The 19,198-nt window shown below is 51.5% G+C and overlaps 7 protein-coding genes across 7 annotated transcripts; 2 read left to right on the forward strand and 5 right to left on the reverse strand.

Annotated features, from left to right (window-relative positions):
* Positions 1-49: 49 nt before the first annotated feature.
* Positions 50-2,751, forward strand: BDW74DRAFT_172536 (cullin family protein; the record flags this gene model as incomplete). Its single annotated transcript, XM_073727556.1, has 4 exons — positions 50-91; positions 196-585; positions 651-2,521; positions 2,580-2,751. 4 exons carry the CDS (start codon positions 50-52, stop codon positions 2,749-2,751), a joined length of 2,475 nt encoding a protein of 824 aa, XP_073589809.1.
* A 113-nt stretch (positions 2,752-2,864) lies between these two features.
* Positions 2,865-3,199, reverse strand: BDW74DRAFT_5555 (uncharacterized protein). The gene has a single exon (XM_073733148.1). It carries the CDS (start codon positions 3,163-3,165, stop codon positions 2,977-2,979), a length of 189 nt encoding a protein of 62 aa, XP_073589810.1. The 5' UTR covers positions 3,166-3,199; the 3' UTR covers positions 2,865-2,976.
* sld5 (putative GINS DNA replication complex subunit Sld5) lies at positions 3,196-4,066 on the reverse strand (the record flags this gene model as incomplete). The annotated part of the gene is made up of 2 exons (XM_073727557.1): positions 3,196-3,834; positions 3,890-4,066. The coding sequence occupies 2 exons, from the start codon at positions 4,064-4,066 to the stop codon at positions 3,196-3,198; spliced, it is 816 nt and encodes a 271-aa protein (XP_073589811.1).
* A 729-nt stretch (positions 4,067-4,795) lies between these two features.
* nimT (putative tyrosine protein phosphatase MIH1) lies at positions 4,796-7,195 on the reverse strand. The gene is made up of 4 exons (XM_073733156.1): positions 6,703-7,195; positions 6,558-6,625; positions 6,270-6,498; positions 4,796-6,208 (listed from the first exon to the last, which is right to left on the reverse strand). The coding sequence occupies exons 1-4, from the start codon at positions 6,954-6,956 to the stop codon at positions 5,089-5,091; spliced, it is 1,671 nt and encodes a 556-aa protein (XP_073589812.1). The 5' UTR covers positions 6,957-7,195; the 3' UTR covers positions 4,796-5,088.
* Positions 7,196-13,021: 5,826 nt separating this feature from the next.
* BDW74DRAFT_164726 (DNA-directed DNA polymerase POL5) lies at positions 13,022-16,206 on the forward strand (the record flags this gene model as incomplete). Its single annotated transcript, XM_073726303.1, has 5 exons — positions 13,022-13,390; positions 13,454-14,015; positions 14,063-14,868; positions 14,920-15,228; positions 15,286-16,206. The coding sequence occupies 5 exons, from the start codon at positions 13,022-13,024 to the stop codon at positions 16,204-16,206; spliced, it is 2,967 nt and encodes a 988-aa protein (XP_073589813.1).
* A 68-nt stretch (positions 16,207-16,274) lies between these two features.
* Positions 16,275-17,715, reverse strand: BDW74DRAFT_5614 (MOSC domain-containing protein). Its single transcript, XM_073733171.1, has one exon. It carries the CDS (start codon positions 17,520-17,522, stop codon positions 16,401-16,403), a length of 1,122 nt encoding a protein of 373 aa, XP_073589814.1. The 5' UTR covers positions 17,523-17,715; the 3' UTR covers positions 16,275-16,400.
* BDW74DRAFT_5602 (putative pyroglutamyl peptidase type I) lies at positions 17,714-18,937 on the reverse strand. The gene is made up of 2 exons (XM_073733166.1): positions 18,678-18,937; positions 17,714-18,624 (listed from the first exon to the last, which is right to left on the reverse strand). The coding sequence occupies exons 1-2, from the start codon at positions 18,786-18,788 to the stop codon at positions 17,905-17,907; spliced, it is 831 nt and encodes a 276-aa protein (XP_073589815.1). The 5' UTR covers positions 18,789-18,937; the 3' UTR covers positions 17,714-17,904.
* Positions 18,938-19,198: the final 261 nt, after the last annotated feature.

Below are 19,198 nucleotides of genomic sequence, written 5' to 3' on the forward strand. Positions count from 1 at the left end.
AGCTGCTTGAGTTTCCGAATTGGATGGCAGAGCCCTTAGAAATCTCAAAATGTCTATGAGGGCGAGACAGAAGATTCGCGCTCCGCGAAGGGTGAGCCGCCTAGCTTCTTCATGAACGTTGGCCTTTTTTGGGCTGCGGACGAACAACACCATGGTCCCGAGCTTATTGGCGGGTTGCTAACGGAATTGTCTTAGGGCCTCCCCGCGAACGGAGCGACGGATAATTTCGAATCAAATTGGAATGCTCTATCAAGTTCCTTAAGCAGGATACACACGAAGAATGCATCGGAACTATCGTTCGAGCAGCTATACCGGAACGGCTACACCATCGTATTAATCCAGCGCGCCGACGAGCTGTACGAGCGGACAAAGCAACTGGAGAAAGAATGGCTATGCGGAGAGGTTCAGCGGCGAGTCATTGCTGGTATCTCGCCTAGCCTGTTGCTTGCTAAGGAGGTTGTGGACATGCAAGATCAAGCTACGGAGAGGCGGGAGGCCGGAGAGCGGTTCCTGTCAGTCTTAAAAGAGGTGTGGGACGATCATCAGATCGGTATGAAGATGATTACCGATGTCTTGATGTACATGGTAAGTTTGAGGTGTGTTGGTAGGATGGATTTCGCATTTCGCTGACATAGTGAATCGGCGCATAGGATCGAGTCATGACCCAGAAGAAAGTCTCCATTTACGCCGCCGCAATGGCTCTGTTTCGCGACAATGTCCTGCGGGCGTCGATACCGTCGAGTGAAAGTACCAATGTTGCGGACGTACTCAAATCTACGATACTATTCATGGTCCAGCTGGAACGCTCGGGACACATGATTGATCGGACTCTGGTTCACCACTGCGTGAAAATGCTAGAGGGGCTTTACGAAACAGAAACTGAAGAGGAGTCTACTAAACTCTACTTGACCTCGTTCGAACCGGACTACTTGGAGGCGAGTACGGCGTTCTACCGAGCCGAGGGCAAGCGGCTACTCGAAACAGTAGACGCTGCTACATTCTGCGCCGTCGTCTACGATCGAATAGCGGAAGAGAAGGAACGGTGTTCGTATACAGTCTCGAACCTTAGCGAATCGAAGATCAAGGAGATTCTGGATAACGAACTTATCCGCTCTAATATCGCCGAGGTCATCAAGTTTGAGGGCACCGGAGTCCGAGTCATGCTGGATCAAGACAGAATCGAAAATTTGAGCAAGATCTTTGCCCTCAGCGCACGGATTGACCCCAAAAAGACTGATCTGACTGCGGCGGTTTCGAAGCGTATCGTTGAAATGGGCAATGAGATCAATGCTGCTTCATTTGCTATGGCACAGACACCCGCACCGTCCAAGTCCAGTGCCCCGGACGCAGGTCAGAAGAAAGATAAGGAAAAGGAGAAAGAGAAGCCTATCAACCAAGTTACATCGTCTGCCATCAAGTGGGTGGATGACATTCTAGCCCTTAAGAACAAGTTCGATACCATTTGGAAAAATGCATTTGACTCTGATCAAGTGCTGCAGAGCGTTATTACATCAAGTTTCTCGAATTTTATCAACTCTACGCCACGAAGTTCGGAGTTCCTTTCGCTCTTCTTTGACGAGAACCTCAAAAAGGGCATCAAGGGTAAAACGGAGAACGAAGTTGATTCTCTGCTGGAAAACGGAATCACCCTTTTGCGTTACATCAAAGACAAGGATCGCTTCGAGGCTTACTATAAGAAGCATCTCTCGCGGCGACTGCTCATGAAGCGCTCAATGAGCATGGATGCTGAACGACAGATGATATCGAAGATGAAGATGGAAGTCGGCAATCAATTTACACAGCGATTGGAATCCATGTTCAAGGATATGAACTTATCCGAAGACTTGACTAATAGCTACAAGAAGTACGTACGGGAACAGGGTGATCCCGATCAAAAGCGGCTCGAGCTGGACATCAATGTCCTCACCAGCACTATGTGGCCCATGGAGATCATGTCGAGCACTAAAGATGGCCAAATCGAGCTTCCCTGCATCGTTCCGAAGGAAGTCGAGTCTGTAAAGCAGAGTTTCGAAAAGTTCTACCTGAGCCAGCATAGCGGCAGAAAGCTTGCGTGGCAGCACAGCATGGGCACGGCAGATATCAAAGCAACTTTCCACCGGTCAAATGGTAAAGTGCAGCGTCACGAACTCAACGTGTCTACCTATGCCATGATTATCCTCCTACTATTCAATGACCTGTCGGCGGACGAGTCCCTCACTTTTGAAGAGATCCAAGCCCGCACGCGGATCCCTGATAACGACCTTATTCGAAACCTGCAGTCACTTGCCGTGGCGCCCAAGACTCGGGTCCTTAAGAAGGAGCCCATGAGCAGGGACGTCAAACCCACAGATAAGTTCTACTTCAATAACGACTTTCAGAGCCAGTTCTTGAAGGTGCGCATCGGCGTCGTCAGCGGTGGGGCCAACAAAGTCGAGAACCAGGACCAGAGGAAGGAGACAGAGGAGAAGATGAACAACGAGCGCGGCGGTAGTATTGAGGCTGCTATCGTTCGCATTATGAAGTATGTTACCCCACGTTTTGATCCTTACGGACCTGGAGTTGCTAACATATCCTTCCAGGCAACGCAAGAATCTGACTCACACCAACCTAATCAGTGAGGTCCTCAGTCAGCTATCTTCTCGCTTTGTACCCGACGTCAACATGGTCAAGAAACGAATCGAAAGTCTGATTGATCGCGAGTATCTCGAGCGTATCGCCGAGGAACCCCCGACGTACGGCTATATTGCATAATAACCGGTTGCTCTTCAAGGTGTCTTCTCTCTTCTCGGTATGTAACTTGGGCATGGCGCATATGGTGGCTCAAATCAGGGTATCTTTGGCGTCGTAGATTTCTTGACGTCCTTTTCTAGTCTCTTGTCGGGTTGATTCTCTTTCATTCTCTCTCAGAATAGCATTGCCCGCGGGGTCTGGCGCTGTTAGTCGGTGCAACTTGGATGTCGATTTTGTTTCTTTCGCTCAACAAATTGGAGATAGGACCCAAAAAAATGCGAAAATCTTCCAATATATGTCTTGTAGTCCAGCTCTATAAACCACCGAGGTATCTTTTGAAATAACGAAATGTATACCAACGCCAGCTATGCAATGCAATGCCATTCCATTCATGCCACCCATGCCACCCATGCCACCCATGCCACCCATGCCCATCTCCGCAAACCTATATACAACAAGAAAAGCTCACAGAACCTCCACATCCCCCTTCTCCCAGGCCGCCTGAACAGCCTCCCACCGAACAACCCAAACATCCCCCATCCTCATCGTCTGCCCAACAACCTCATCCTCATCCATACCCTCTCCAGCTCCTGGCGGCGCAAGCAACCCCACCTCCTCCGCAAGACATCTCACAAAGACAACTTCACGCTTATCCGGCCCCTGAACCATACTCGTCCCGCCAGCATTATCATCCAACCTCCGCAGCTGCGGCGGAAACGAACCCAAGAAGCTCGAGCCGAAGTGCTTCGCGAGCAGTTGCTGGTGCGTAAAGAGGAACGTTGCTTCTGACGGGCTTAACGGCGAAGAAGACGGCAGGTTCTCTGGGTCTGGAAGGGGCACGCTGTCCTCGGGGCTTTGGTGTTTCGCCTCGGAGCTCCCAGAGGCGGGTGGAGGTGTTGGCGCGTTGTGCGAAGACAGGAGGAGGTAGTGCATGCTGTGCTTTGTGAGTTTTGACAGGCGGTTGCGCAGTAATGCGCGGATGAGGTATTGGGTTCGTGAGAGGTCGGTTTGCAGGATTGAGAGGGTGAGTGTTGCGTTTTGGGTTGAGCTTGAGATTGATGTGGGGTCTGAGGATGCGGCTGCTAGGTCTTCGATTGTTTCGATCTAGGGCAGTGTTAATGGGTGGGCAGAACACTGGATGAATGGGTGAAATGCGCACCTGCTGCCGTACGCGCTCCATCATGCGGTCCATTAGTCGCGCTGGCCAGGGGAGGAGCTCGGGGACGCTGCGCTCGGCGACCCAGAAGCGCGTGAGGAGTTGGTGGTCGAGGGCTGTGGACTCTGGGCTGGAGACGTCGGAGTGGTCGACGGAGGCGAGGATGTCGTCGATTTCCATGGTGAACGGGTATATCAATGGATGTCTGCTTGTATATGAGGCGTAACCAGAGAAAATGATATGCGATTCAGTGGAGAAAGCGGAGCGGAGGTGAGGCGGAGGAGATACTGCTGCCTAAGCTTTCAGGCATCGAACGATTTCCGCTGTATAGCTCAGGTCCTCTGATCAAAGTACAATCACGCTTACAAAGCACTAGAGGACGCAGATTTCATCTAGAATTATTTCATTCATTGACAAAGGAAACTAAAGTCTTTATCTTTCTGCTCTCCCAAAGCCGGATCAGTAGCCGGAAATGGGTGTTTTCATGTATGTACGGTGCTCGGCATTCCAAACGTCACCAGAGTCTAAGAGCCCTGTTAGATAGTGAGGCCAATATTAGGTCCAGAATAGTCGCGCGCAGTTGTTATCGACGAGATGAATCGACGAGCCATGCATAAGTATGTACTGTGCTTGGCGAAGCATTTGTTGGGCTCCCTCGCATTGTACAAGAAAACCGGGCGGCGGATTAAAAGACGATAGGGTAAAGGAAAAGTTTTTCGAGAAGCGAAATTCTTGCGGATGAGGTATCATAGAAGTAAGCCGACGAGGTGATGTCCAAGCGTGTAAGATCCGTTGAGATTCGTAGAGACATAGGAAAGAAGGAACGGAGTTGTTGAAGGAGATATTAGGGACAAGTGTGCTGAAGAGCTTCTGGTAGAGTGGCTGTCGTTAAGGTTGTTTCGAGGGTTGATCGTAGTAGTTGTAGGATAAGGTGGAGAGTCGTATGAAGATAAGGTAGAAAATTGGAAGCGAGTGAGGGTGAATTTGGACCGTTGTACGCGAGGTGAGGTTCTTCAAGTCGGGTGTCCGCTAAATGAGTCTTGCAATGGTCTCGAATGCAAATAGAGCCCCAAACACCGATATCATCATAAAAGTCGTTCGACCAATGGATTATCCAAGAATCACAGGTCGTAAAACCATGCAAAGAGCATGGGCGGACGGAGCCGCAGAGAAGTGAAGATAATTAAGTTTCCAAACTGAAACTAGTAGGAAAGCATGCGGCGGCCAGGAAAGCGATTGCCAGGGCTATCGTTGAATGGTGACGCGAGGAGTTTGCGATCACCGGGGCCGTTCCTACACCTTCCTGTAGGGCTGTCCTCCATGTCCGGGGATTGTTGGCCGAAGGCAAATGTTTGAGCCCGGCTCAACTTGGACCGTTGCTTGACCTTCCCAAGGCCGCGCTCGCAGGCGAACTCGTGCTCTTTGGCGGACATTTCGACGTAATTTTGAGGATAGCACAGTGTCCGATGCTCGGCAAAGAAGCCACTGTAACCTCCTTCGAGAATGTACATATCTGGATAAGAAAGTTGCGGATATGAATCCACGTTGTAAGCACGATCCCGATGCCGAATAAATTTGGCCATAAGAGGTGCTCTGTGTACTGAATACTCGCAGTGGAAGACAATCGCTGTCCGTGGTTTGGGATCCGCAAAAAGCTCGGTTGCCAGATTCTCCTTGTCATTGTAGTTAACAGCTCCGACAATGTGCCCGCCTTGGTATTCATATTCAAATCGGCAATCGATGATCATGATGTTGTCGAACAGCTCATTGTATTTCCCGTCCTTGATTTCCACAAGGGTTGCCTTGTCGATGCGAGGTAGATTGTCTGCTTGCTCCTCAGGTATAAAGTGAGGCAGCTGCAGAGCCTGAGTTTCTTCGAAGTCACTGATGGACTGGAGTGGTGCATTTGATGTATAAGAAACCTCGCTGTCGGTAATTACATCCTCGGGATGTTCGTACATACTCAATGATCGTCTGCATTGCTTGCGAGGCCGCATGTTAGGGTGAGAGTTCTTTCGAATTGAAGCCGCCGATGGTGATCCATTTCCGCGGACGTGGCTACCGCTTCCCAATGGTTGTCTCAGACGCGAGTTAAGGCCGCTGGTTGAATTGATCCGCATCATGGGTCGTTCACGCTGAGGAGATTCGCCGAACATGTCCTCCAGCGACGCCGCTACGCCCAATGAAGTCTTGTTGATCCCGTTGGTCTGGAATTTGAAGGAAGGTCCTTGGCTTTCCGGGGCAGGTTTCGCCATGCCGACCTGGAAGGATTGGGCTTTGCTCCGAGCAAGGCTAGGCCGAAGAAAGGTTGGACGTCTTCTCCTAAAGTGCACAATGATTAGACCCTCACGAGTAATGAATAGTCCCGCGAGTCTCCTCTTACTCTTGTTTACCATCCTTCGGTGGAACAGTCGGCGACTCAGGAACAAGGCCATCGTTCGACATCATAATCGTGTCCATTGGGGAGAGGTCGAGCGTTGGCGAGTTCAGCTCGATCTCGGTTGTACTGACGAATGGAGGCTTGTGAGGCAGTGGAGACATGTCCATGATGTCCATTGCAGGGGCAGGTGACGAGGACGGTAGAGGAGGAGTGGTCATCGCATCTTCGATACCTAGATATATATACACGTTAGTCCTGGCCGTTTAGGTCGAAGTAAACATGAGCCCTTACCACCTCTATTCCCATTTCCAAGCAGGCACGCGGAGAACAAAGACCGTCGGGGCGTAGCAACCTGGGGGCTGAAGTCTTTTTGTCAGTATGCTTTCTTTGGAAGCACGAACAAAGGGAGCAGTTGCTGCGGGAAAAAATTACGAACCTCTGATCGATGTGAAAATTTTGAGACAGATCCGCAGCAAGGCTCGCTGTTGGAGATGAGCCCCGAACTAGCTTTGTACCGAAGTAGTCGCCGTTGGATCTTTTCATGGACAGGTCCTTGAAGTTGAACCCGCCTGGGCCTAGTCCGGGTAGAGGACTAAATCCATGGTAAGACGATGCAGCATCCGAGCGAAAGCAATGTCCGAGCATTACAGACGGAGGCTGCATGGCGGCTAACGGGGACGAGTGTTCCATGCTTGCAGAAGACGATTTTCCTCTAACCCTCTAACCATGTAGTCCGGCTGTCCGATTGTCCGAGTGCAAGAAACGGCGATGCTATTTAGGGCATACGCTACGACGGCGAAATGGATGGAAGCAGTCACGGTAAACTAGACGTCCAGTATTTCCCAATTGCAGCTGATTGAATTCCGGCCTCAAAAAAACCCTTCAGAACGGTTCCGAACTCGCAGTGGGCCAGCATGTACCGGGGACTTCCTGGTGACGGAACCGGGCTACAGCGACATGGCTGGCAGGATCAAGCAAGGTGAGGGAGAGGGAGACGAGGTATGGAAGCGGGGGAGGAGCTAGGAAAAGCACGGAGTCGTCAGTAAAACGCCCGAGCAATGCAATATCGCCAGGGGAAGTGCACATCAGTCTGTACATTGGTACGCTAATGCAATGGCGAATACGTACCGAGAAGCGGAACGGTTCCAGGCGAGGATGAGGGCAGAGATTAGCCGCGGACGAGGGCGGCCTTAAGAGTTGGAGGAGGAGGAGGAGGAGGAGAGGAGGAAGGGATGTGAGGATTCAAGAGGAGAAGAGAGGAGAGGAAAACGGCGTTCAAAAAGTGATGCGTTGAAGGGATGTTGTTGCAGCAACGCAAAGTGGGGAGCCGATCTATGCTCACAGTGTAGCTTAAGCGACGGTATTGTACAGCGCTTACAGGGTCGCCATTTCGGCCTCCAGTCAAGGGTTTGCTATCTATTTTACTAGCAATTATAATTTGACCTTACCGAATACTATTCCGGTCTCCTTTAACACCTTTCTGACCCTTTGCGACCGATAAAGGGTTGTGGCAGGCACAGAATGTAGGTACGGGACAGGTACGGTACGGCGTACATAGCGCTCCCCGACTGTGTCAGGCTGATGTCACGAGCAGCTGAATCTCGCTCTGGGCCAAATGTCGCAGTTTGCTTCAGAATTCCTCCAGATCATTTGCTTCATCGGCGCTCGTTGCCGGGACTCCCTTACCGCCAGCTCAGCACTAGTTCCGCCAGCGTATCAGCACAGGGCTGCGCTTGGAGAGGCTGACCAGTCCTCGGCCGGGGCTGGCTGAGCACGATCCAAGAGGATTAGCCTCTGCGACGGTACCTGAGCGCTGGAGTGGGATCCTGACTCCGGCCTGTCGCTTGACTCGCTTTGACAGGCTCGCTGTGCGACCTGAAACCACCTTCCAGAAAGCAAACTTCTCCCTCTGTCTCGGTCGCCCGACTGAAGCTTTAATTGCCTCAAGGGTTCTAACTTTAGGTAATATTCCCCAGACTCCTGGCATATGCACTGCTCCCTTTCTAGGTGTCGACAGCGAGACTGACCGTACTCTCCAGGGCGTTGGCTGTTGAGCCCTTTGATGGGAAAACGCTCTGCCCGACCGTCCCGTGTCTTTGAATTTTTCGTTTCTTTTTTTCTTTTTTTCCGTTTTTATACATCACGGCCAGTCTAAACTGGAGATCGTATCTCATAAAATGCTCCACCTGCTCCACCTGCTCGGAAAAAGAGCTTTCAGGAACGGCCGAAGAGCGTCCAGCCGCGCATGAGACTCGGTATTTACGCCAGACTCCATGGTCCTGCATACTTCTACGAATATTCCGCTTCTCATTGGTAGAAGCTTGGGTTATAATTGCGAACAATAATGGTGGCAGATCGCTCTCAATATCCCCGGACTATCCCAGCTCCCAAGTCGCAGGGGTAATACAGAGTAGTGCTCCGTACAGCGTTATGTCATTCCGATCGGAGAAAACTGCCTTGCAAGTTAGCACTGAATGATTCTATTGAGCCTCGATTATTCCGCCTGATGATCGTCCTGCCTGGAATCCTGCATTGCGCACGACTCGCTCAGGTCAATGCATGCTTTCCCTTTACGCAACCCGCTATCGTCCCCTCGAGTCCCTGCATAGGGATACCGATATCATCCCTTTCGTTAGTCGGGCTATCTCTAGATATAATTGTTCCTTGGTTGAATCCTCCCGCTTCGAGTGCCATTTCTTGCGGGTGTTGGGGTCGGTAAAACAACCTCGGCGTCACCGACGGCAGAGCTAGCTAGCTAGGCCCGGGGAAGCTCCTCAGCTGAAAAGCGTCATCGACCCCAAAACCTGCCTTGAGTCCTTGTCGCGATGGGTCTTAGACTCTTGCCGTCCCTCGTGTCTGGATCGCACTTGGGGAGTTTCAACCCGTTAGAATAATACGTCTGCTGCTAATCTATATGCCTCTCAGTGTCCATCCTCGTCTATCATCTCCACTTCGGGATCTCTAGAGCTCGCTCTCATCTCATGATCATGATCTGACTCGGAGGCTCTTCATCGGGAATAGTACAATCAACAATCAGGCTATCAAGCTATCAGCCCAGAAGCTCCGCCACAGCTCGTGGGATTCACGAATCACGTCGTCGCCTCGAATTAGCATCGATGATAGCATCAATAGCCCCTCATCTTGGAGCTTTCTATCTTATCCGAGGTTCTATTATTGTTGCAGAGCCCCTCATCCTGAGACGCCGGTCGACCTGAGGGACGTCCTCTCCACAGCTGACGGCTCTGGACCTTCCTCTAAAGCAAATGGGGAGTTGCGGCTGATTCGTTCCTTCGCTTGTACGCGCCTGAAGCCTCTATCTCGGCACGGGTGCCCGGTGGTGACTATAGGCGGCTTCACTTAAGGCGTCCATATCTTCGACAGAGCAAGCCGTGCGGAGCAGTTTTTCTTCCCGTTGGACCAATGTGCAATTCTTGCATGATTCAATGTCCATAGAACATCCGCGCCCAGACCACTGTACACAGACCACCGTCCGGCAGTGTCAACAACACCGCGGGAAATCTGACGTCAGATCAGCCGTCCTCGAGCGCAAAACATGTTTCCGGCCCATCTCTGACGCAAATGACCAATGTTATTGTCGTACTGATGTCGCGCAGCAATCACATGGAGAAGCTCTACGATTGGCTCGACAGTCAGTCTTCCAGACACGCCCGCTGGCCGTGTGCGGGGTCACGACCATGGAATTCAGGCTCATTGGGCCATGTGGTCGATGTTAGCGCCCAATTCATGCAATCAAACTTTAGCCTGCGACTCTATCTCGTCATTGTTGTTGTTCTTCTATTCTTGGGCATCGGCTGATACTCTTCCAAGTTTCGATGTAAACATCGCGCTGTCGCGTTCCACCGATCCATGGATCGCATTATCTAAGGTTTACAGCCTTAGGCATATTTTCCGCGTTACCTAACGTTACCATTTTGCGGTATCGGATCGCACGTGCCATTCCCCAGAGAACGAAGGTCAAGGAGTAAATGATTGACCATTCCCCTTCCACTCGCGATAAACGACGGCAGGCGACATACCAATAGTCGATCTTAGTCGATCTTAGTTCACCGCTGGATGAAGGCGCTCACGAATTGCTTTACTGCTCCGTCTGCGCCCTAGGGACTCTCGAGTCAACTTGGAGAGATCTGCAGAACTATCGTATCCTGTCCAGATCGCGCCGTGACCATGTGCCAATGCGCGCTCTTCACCACCTCAAGTCCGTCGGGGGCTAGAGTCGACTAAAATTTGATGTTCTGGGTCCTCATTTCTCTCGCACCATCTCCTTCCAAACCAAGACTAGTCAGGACTCGATTTTCATTCTCGCCTGGGCAGGGCTTGACTACGCATTGAAATCGATAGACAGCGGGGTATGGGGAATCAGTGCACTTTACGCGCAATGACTTCTCAATTTGAGACTCAATAGCATTATTGCTATTCCTTGTTCAGGAGTGCGAAGATTTCTCGACCTCCAAGATCCATGTCCTCATTGCTCCAGTGCCGTCGGAAGCCCTCAGCCTGCATCTCTCGCAGAGAAAGGCTGTTTTCTCATGTCATGTACCATGAACATTTCTGACCGAGCCCAGTGATAGATGCGGGAATCTGTCCAGCTTTGTATTGCTCTCAGTTAAGATCTTTTGCTCCGAATGTGAAGATTTATATTCGTCATGACATGTGGTCCTTTCGACCCTTAGCATAGTTCGACAAGTTAGAATCGAAACGAGCCTTGAACAGGTTCAGAATACCAGTTGCAGGCTCTATGCGCGCCACAGTCAACATTCGTCCCCTTTGATTACCCCCATTCATGGTTCTTATTATAGTCTTCGACATTGGCTCAGAGAGAATGCTAATACTACTGACAGGTGGAGGATACGCAACAACAAGCCTCTCCAACAAAGCGTGCCTGTCGTAAGAGTTGGCTTTGATTCCGGGTACCCCAGCACCTGATTTGCAACCTTCTTCAAACCTCTGCTTCGAAGCCCGGACAGCTACAGCATAGCTGGCGCTATGCCAGGTGCTCCGTGCACTCTACCATCGAAACAGAAACGACTCACCTGGCGCAACTTACTTGGTCTTGCTTGTCTCAGCTACGAGCCTGGTTGCTTGACTTGGCAGTTCAACCCCTTCCCTTATCCCTTGGAAGGAGTCAATATTGAAAGAGCTGCATCAGCAGTGGTCTTAACCTGCATAAGCTATCGGAAGAGGCCCTGCAGAGAAGTCCCCCTTGCTCAATACCCCACAGTCTCAGCTCAGGAACGGAAGCTGTGAATCAAGCTTGACGCCAGGTACGCTTGTGGGGTCAAAGGCTGAGGGAATAGGTATGCGAGGGCGCCGTCTAGCCTACATCTTCCAAGGCAATCACATCAACCCTTGGTCTGATTTAGCCGCGATCTACATTCCCCGACATAGCTTAATTCTCACGGCCGGGGTAACCAGCGTACCAGAGGCGACGCCGCGTCAAAAGAAAGCGCCAGGAATGTTCGAGTCATGCGGGGAATGAGCCATGGCTTGCTTTCCGTCTTTTCAGAACATTCATTGCTTGCTCATTAAGAGTCGGGTTACCTGCTGCATGGAACATCTCCGTGGATGTGATCGGGTGGCACTCGCTTGGCTTCACCTTGCAAGTGCTGAGGGAAGCTTTTTCATATTTCTTAGAACGACGCATTGATATGAAATTGAACGACAATAGTCACCTTACTAACCTATCGAGGTATTTCCCCTTCAACATAGGCATCTCGACGACTACCGTGGCCAGTCGGGCTGCCAAGACGAGCATTCTCAACTTGACAGCTCCATTATCTAGGGCTTGCCCCGTTCCCTAACTTGCATTCCGTACGTCAACGTTTCAACTGCCAACTCATAAGTTACCAAGAATGCAACTCTTAGCAAGCACTGACAGGACTTCGCTGGAGTCTAGATTGGGCCTCGAGGCCATAAGTCAACAATCCCGGCATTTGCATCAAACTATCATACACGTTGATTTCCGCACGACAGGCCACGGTGCGTGATTCACGATGCGTTGGCAATCTAACTACCACCTCGGCGTAGCAAGGCATCTCTAGAGTGGCATGTGTCAAGTAGGTGCTCGAACGTTGGTAAGTAGCGCCGGGACGATCCCTATGTTCTGGAGCTACCAAGTATGAATCAGCATTCAGTAACCGTTGAGTCGCCTCTACGAAGTAATAATCATCTAACCCGTGTACTACCCGATATACCTCACGAACGGAATCATGTTCGGCGGTGCATTGGTTAAGGCCTGTAACTGTGAATTGGATACCTAATAATTTGAAGTAATGGCAATTAAAAGGTGATATTTTTTTACGTAGATACCAGGAAGAAGACATTTGTGTTGCTAAGTGAGTGAAAAACGCGGCTTCTTGCTGCACTTTATGTATGTATCTGTCTAGAAGTGATAATCTAAACACACACAAGCACAGAGCCCCTACTGGCTAATGACATTAAATCTAAGTGTCTCAGCAAGCATCCACAATCATTTAAATTAAATCCACAAACCATAATGCTCATTGTACACAGCGGCCATAGAAACATAGTTCCAGAATGAGGACCTTGATGCCTTAAGGCCATAAATCTGATAACGCTAAACCCTTCCCGGCCGATCTTCATAAATTTTCTGAGCAGCGCAGTCCCAAACCCGAGCTTTGCCAAAGCCAACAACAACCCTTTCCCCAAACCCGGGGACTTTGATATTCCAATATACTACAGGGGGAAAACCGGATTTTTCTTCCACTAAGTCAAAAATGGCGCCGCACCATGCCGGCTCCAAAAAGCGGCGCCGTGAGCCCGTCAATGTCAACACCAAGCTCGTAGAGATCTACGAAGATCTCGCGAGCGAGAACGACGAGGTTAGACTCAAGGCAGCGCAGGCGCTCGTCTCGCAGTTTACGCCGGATAAGAACCCCGCAGATGAAGACATCCAGAAGGCGCTGCAGAGACTGTTCCGTGGGCTTTGCAGTAGTCGCAAGGCGGCGCGGATTGGGTTCTCGATTGCGTTGACGGAGGTGCTTTCGCAGGTTTTTGCTGCGGGGCGGGAGAGTGCGTTGAGTGTACAGGGGGTGTTGGGGACTTGGGAGAATGTTTCTAATGCGAGTGGGGGTGAGTCGGGGCAGGTGAGTTGCTTGAGCCTTGATTCTATGGTGGTTAAAGAGAGCTGTGTTCTGATGTTGGAATAGGAAGCTAGAGATCACCATTTCGGTCGCCTGTTTGGGGCGGAGGCGATTATCAAGTCTGGTGTTTTGTTTAGCCCTAAGGCTCTGATTCTTGAGTGGACGAAGGTTCTCGAGTTAGTATTTGATCTGGCTAAGAAGAAGCCCTGGCTTCGGGAGGAGTGCGGTTGGATTCTGTACCGATCTATTCATGATCTGGCGTCTCAAAAGGCCGATGGCAAGCTTGTGGAAGTTGCTCTTCAGGCACTTTGCTCCAACGACCTGGCGCGAACCCCTGAGGGTGTTGCGATCTGGCTGGCTGTTAAGGATCTATTCTCTGGTATCAACTTCCCAAGCAAAGTGTGGAAACATGACGACCCGCTAGACTCGAAGGAGCGAAGCCAGCTTGTGAAGGCCATGAAAGAGTCCTCCAGTGAGAGTGAGGAAGGAGAGAAAGGTGCAAAGTCTTCAGGCGTGTGGAACTCGAAGCTTCACTTTGCCTGGGATGCTGCTTTGCTAAGCTTAAACGGCACGAAGGAGTCAAAGTCCCGTCTTAGCTTTGTTGATTTCTGGACGGAAGTTGTTGACAGTGAGTTAATCCTAGCAAGAGGGTTGGCCGAAACTAATAAGTATCAGATGGTCTGTTTGCTTCTGCGTCCTCAGAAGAACGGAAGTACTGGGGCTTCCTCCTCTTCGTCAAAGTGATCAACGAACACAGCCTGCAACTGGCTTCTCAGGTCTTCACAAAGAACCTGGTTCGATGTCTCACGAACCAGCTGGCCGTTGAGGACCGCTACCTGCACCGCATGGCAGTCAAGGCTGCGAAGGCTATCCAGGCCCGCGTGGCCAAGGAGCCCGCGTTTGCCGCTGCCTCTGTCAAGGGACTGATGGGCTCCGCAGGCGCTGTGAACTTCGATCAGATCACAAAGACGAAGACGGTAGAGAAAATTGTGTCCGAGGCTAATTTGGATGCACTGGACACCATCTTGCCTTTGTTCGAGAAACTAGTCGCGTCCCCTGGCACAACGGACGGCAAGGCCGCTGCATCAAGCCGTCAGATTCTGGCGGGACTGCTATTGTCCATGGTTCGGGCCCGAGTGTCCGCAAGCGATGCAGCGGATGAGGCATCCGAGGCTGCGCTTGAGAAGATTCTCTTCATATTCGCTCGTTTCGCTTACTTTACGAGCGAAGAGGGCAAGAACGGTGCTCAGCCATTGTTCACGGAGCAGTCCCAAGAGCTTTTCCGTAACAGGATCAACTCCTCTCTAAACAGTGTCATTGCTGCCCAGAAGCATGCCGCTACATTGCCGTATGCAGTTGTACGTAAGATCCGGGATGCAGTCAAGTTTGAGGAGTATGGCAAGTTCATTATCAGCATGGACGATACTATCAAAGATGCAGTCAAGGGTGCTTTCAAGGCATTGAAGAAGCTGTCAAGCATGGTGAGGAACTCTTACAAACGCAGATATAGAGTTTGTACTGACGATATATAGGACAAGAAGGAAGGTGCAGCCGGTGTTGACGCTTTTAAGCTCCTGTACTCCATGACAATCCTGCAAGTCTACAACGGCGACGCAGATGCCGTGTCTATGCTGGGTGAACTGGACTTCTGCTACAACAAGATCTTCGCGGATAAGAAGTCCAAGAAGGACGAAGAGACCTCGGAAGCCTCAGATGCTCTCGTTGAGATCCTTCTGAGTTTTGCTTCGAAGCCGTCTCAACTTTTTCGCCGTATGAGCGAGCAAGTATTTACTGCGTTTGCTCCTAATGTCACAGCCACTGGTTTGGAGTCGTTGACTTCGGTAAGCGGCGCACTTCCCCACCAATTGATAACCATAATACTAATGGCGTATGCTTAGATCTTGGAAGCCAAGGAAAGTCTCGCAGGCCAACAAGAGATGTTCGACCAGCAGGATGACGAAGAGGGCGCCGAGGAAGATGAAGACGACGAAGACGAAGACATGATGGACGTTGACGAGATGGACAGCGACGTCGAAGTCGTTGAGCCTGAAGACGACGACGACAACGCCTCATCACCCTCAGACGAAGAAGCAGAAGGCGACGACGAAAACGACGAAGACGCCGCCGAGATTGCTGCCTTCGAAGCGAAACTCGCCGAAGCCCTCGGCACCCACCGCGCCGACCAGGACCTGAAAGCAGAGGAATCCGAATCCGACGAGGACATGAACGACGACGAGATGGAGGAGATCGACACGGCGCTCGTCAAGGTTTTCAGAGCCCGCCGCGACGCCCTTAGCAAGAAGAACGACAAGAAGGACGCCAAGGAGACGATGGTTAACTTCAAGAACCGTGTTCTTGACCTCCTTGAGATCTACGTCAAGAACAAGCAATGCCACTCCTCGCTTCTCGCGCTCGATCTTATTCTCCCTCTTCTCCGCCTTACACGCCGCTCGTCCGTCAAGCAGATTAGCAATAAGGCGAACTCGGTGCTGCGCGAGTACACGAAGCTCTGCAAGGGCGCCTCGCTTCCGGCCTTGGAGTCTGATGATGTCGAGGCTGTGTGGGAGCTCCTGAAGGCGATTCATGCAGAGGCAATGCACAGCGGCCCCCCGGCGCATGCATCTGGCTGCAGCCAGGCCAGTCTCCTGGTTGTGAAGGTCCTGACGGCGCATAATAAGGACGCCGTCAATGGGGTTGTGGATGTCTACGCTGAAACGAGGAAGGCCCAGCTGCTTAGCTCGAAGTGCCACGTGCAGCCCTCGTTCTTCACGGACTGGAACAACTGGTGTGTTTCGGCTGGGAGGGCGATGAAGAATTAGCTGTCTTGATTGGAGAGCCCTGTAAATAGGAACCGTTGATATAGTACTCGCATCTCATGACCTAAAAAATCTTAGTAGATCCCAAACTATTGATTGGCATATACAAGTACCTAGAATAAATGCTGAACTCCATACGGAGCAGACCATAGACGTTGCATGTGTACCACACAAATAGCCCTAATACATAACCCCAACTAAAAACCCTTGATATAAAAGTGCTCACTGGTCTCCTCCAAAACCTCAAACCGCATGCCAACCCGAATATCCCCTTGCGCCCTGGGAACGCCCAACATCCCAAAACAAGGCTTATACTTCAGCCCCGCATCCACGCGCCGATAACTCATCAGCGTATCCCACGGCTGCGTCTTATGCTTCTCCGCAGTGACAGGATCAACGTTGGGAACCTGGCACCGCCCGCACCGCGCCACAATATCATACGTCAGGCCTTCACTGCCAACACCCTTCTCAAGACTCTCTTCAGACGCAGAAGCAGAAGCAGGCTCGGCGCCAATCCGCACAGTCTTCCACGAATCCTCAACCCATGCACCGCCCTTATGCCCCCGGATAATGATATTCGGCCGGAACCGCTCGATGCTGATTTCCTCGTGCCCCTGGGCACGTAGTCGGTCATTGAGTTCCTCGATCGACGCCTGGCTCGCGATAAGCACAGGCAGGACGTCGGGGAAATTCGTATCCTGCACGCGCCCCAAGACCCTAGGGTCCCCGTTCCCCTTGAGAACACGCGGCGTCGGACCCTTGTAAACAAGCACAACAGGGCGACTCAGGAACTTCGAGAAGAGCGCGTTTACGCCGACGTCGGCGTTATAGATGTATCCGTCCGTCGTTGTGTCCCAGATTTTGATGTCGTCTGCGAGTGTCGTGTGCTGGGCTAACCAGGCCTCCGTGGGGTGGGCGGGGATCGCGATACTCTCAGAGTCGCTCTCACTGCCACTGTCATTCTCTGATTTAGGAGTGGATACAGAAAGAAGCAGTGACTCCCCATCCTCGCTCAGCCCCGTATTGATAAGCGTCATCTCAGGGATCTGCCGGATCGTCAGGAAGACGTGGGTTTTCTCGTCCACGAGCATCCAACGGCGGTCGAGATCTAGACCTGTCATGCATTGCTTTGTGGAGGGTGTTTCGAACCCGCGGCAGGATTTTATGGGGTATACGCGGAGGGAGATGATTTCGCTGGGATTTGCGTTGGCGGGGGAGATGGGTTTGTTGGAGGTGGATTTGGCCTTGGAGTTGGAGAAGAGGCGCGTTAGAAGGAAGGCGATGATGAGGAGGAGGACTCCTGCGAGGAGGGGTGTCATTGTTGCGGTGTTGGTTAAGCTGGGTTATATATATGGGGAGTTCATGAGAGAGGCGTTGAGGGAGCAGAGCAGCTCCAAATCTTTGGTTGGAATTGGTGGTGGATGCGTGCGGGGACTAAATACTCTGACTCTGCGGAGGGAAAAATTCCGCGGTGGAGAGGATTTGCCGCCTTAAGAGATGATCGACAAGAACAAACCTAAGAACTATAGAACGTTTCTATACGAGTCAGGGTCGAGTGTCACAATTGATTACATACAGAAAAAAGGGTCGCTATCGGATTAACAAAGTCGTGATATGCGGAGAATCCAACGCCATAGCTGACCAGACCAATCATGCGCATCGCTGAAGAACCAAGTAACTATATAGACTACCGTGCTATTGCTATACCTTCTCGACCCAACGATCGACCAGAGCCTTGATCAATGCGATCGCCACTTGCTTTCCGGTCTCAACGTCCGCATCCCGACATGACGAGGGCACATGGAAGAACGCAACGTTCCTGTCACGGCCTTCGCGGAAAGCCAAGGACAGACTGGTGTAGAATATAAATTCACACAGATACCGGCCTGCGTCCTCGGAGATCCGGATGTCTGCACCTGGCGGACCGAGCGCCTGCCATGTCTTCAGGAAGTCCTCGTCCGGCGGATGAGGGTTCAAGTTTGTTTTTGGCAGTGTGAGATCAAGCTTCTCAATCCGATCAGTCGTGGGATCACTGCGCCCTGCCTTTAGGACGTGCGGAAGACTCTTCTCCTTCCATATCTTCTCGCCGTCCTCGTACCCCGCCCGTCCTTGGTTATCGGGCATATTGTAGGCGTCGCGATGCGCCTTCGACTCTATCGAGTAGTAATTCCGTGTCGCGGCAATGCCCATGTGAATTATGATGTCGGGATGCCGGCCGTGAGTCATGACATGGTCCGCCATTATGGTGGGAATTATTGTCTGGACTGTGGAGTATGCGACGGAGATGGGAGACGGGTGGACATGGATTGCGACTCGGCGGGTGGCAGGTGTCCCGTCCGGTGTGTCTATAGGTAAGGACAAGGAGGGTGGAAGGGCCGACGCTATCAGATAAGACGCATTGACCACGTTGGACTTGAATGGCTAGGAAGGGTCAGCCATCCCATTAACTCGACTGAAAAGAATCAAAGACTCACACCGAAGCCTGTCACAAGCACCGAGATCTCCTCCGCATCTGCAGGAGACGAGGGGAGATCCCTCGGTAGTGGTGCGGTAGACAGATGTACACCTGCACCGGAGTCGCCCATGGTGGAGAGAATAGATAAGGAAGGGTGGGTGATCTGAGGCTACGCGGGAGGAGAACAGCGGCTATCCTGCAGACGAGGCTATCTGGGTAGCGCTGGCGAGTAAGATATAAGAATGACAAAAGAGAGTTCGTGTCATTGTAAGGGAGAAGGGAGTGGCGTTACTCGAGTTGGAGACTTGGAGTCCCTTCAGTCCTCGGAGCTTCCCCGCCTCCGCATTCGGCGGTCTTGGCATCACGCAATCTCCAGCTGTACCTCTGCCCGACTGCACTTGCTCTTTGACAAATCTTTGTATTCTTCATTCCAAACTAGCTATACTGAAATATGCTACTTTATTGCTTGTCTCAAAAGTGAACGGAAAAGCTGACCAATCAGAGAGGCCAGTCATTTGACCAACATCCAAACCATGAACA

Source organism: Aspergillus multicolor, assembly GCF_047715735.1.
Source record: "Aspergillus multicolor strain CBS 133.54 unplaced genomic scaffold BDW74scaffold_1, whole genome shotgun sequence".
Taxonomy (NCBI): Eukaryota; Fungi; Ascomycota; class Eurotiomycetes; order Eurotiales; family Aspergillaceae; genus Aspergillus; species Aspergillus multicolor.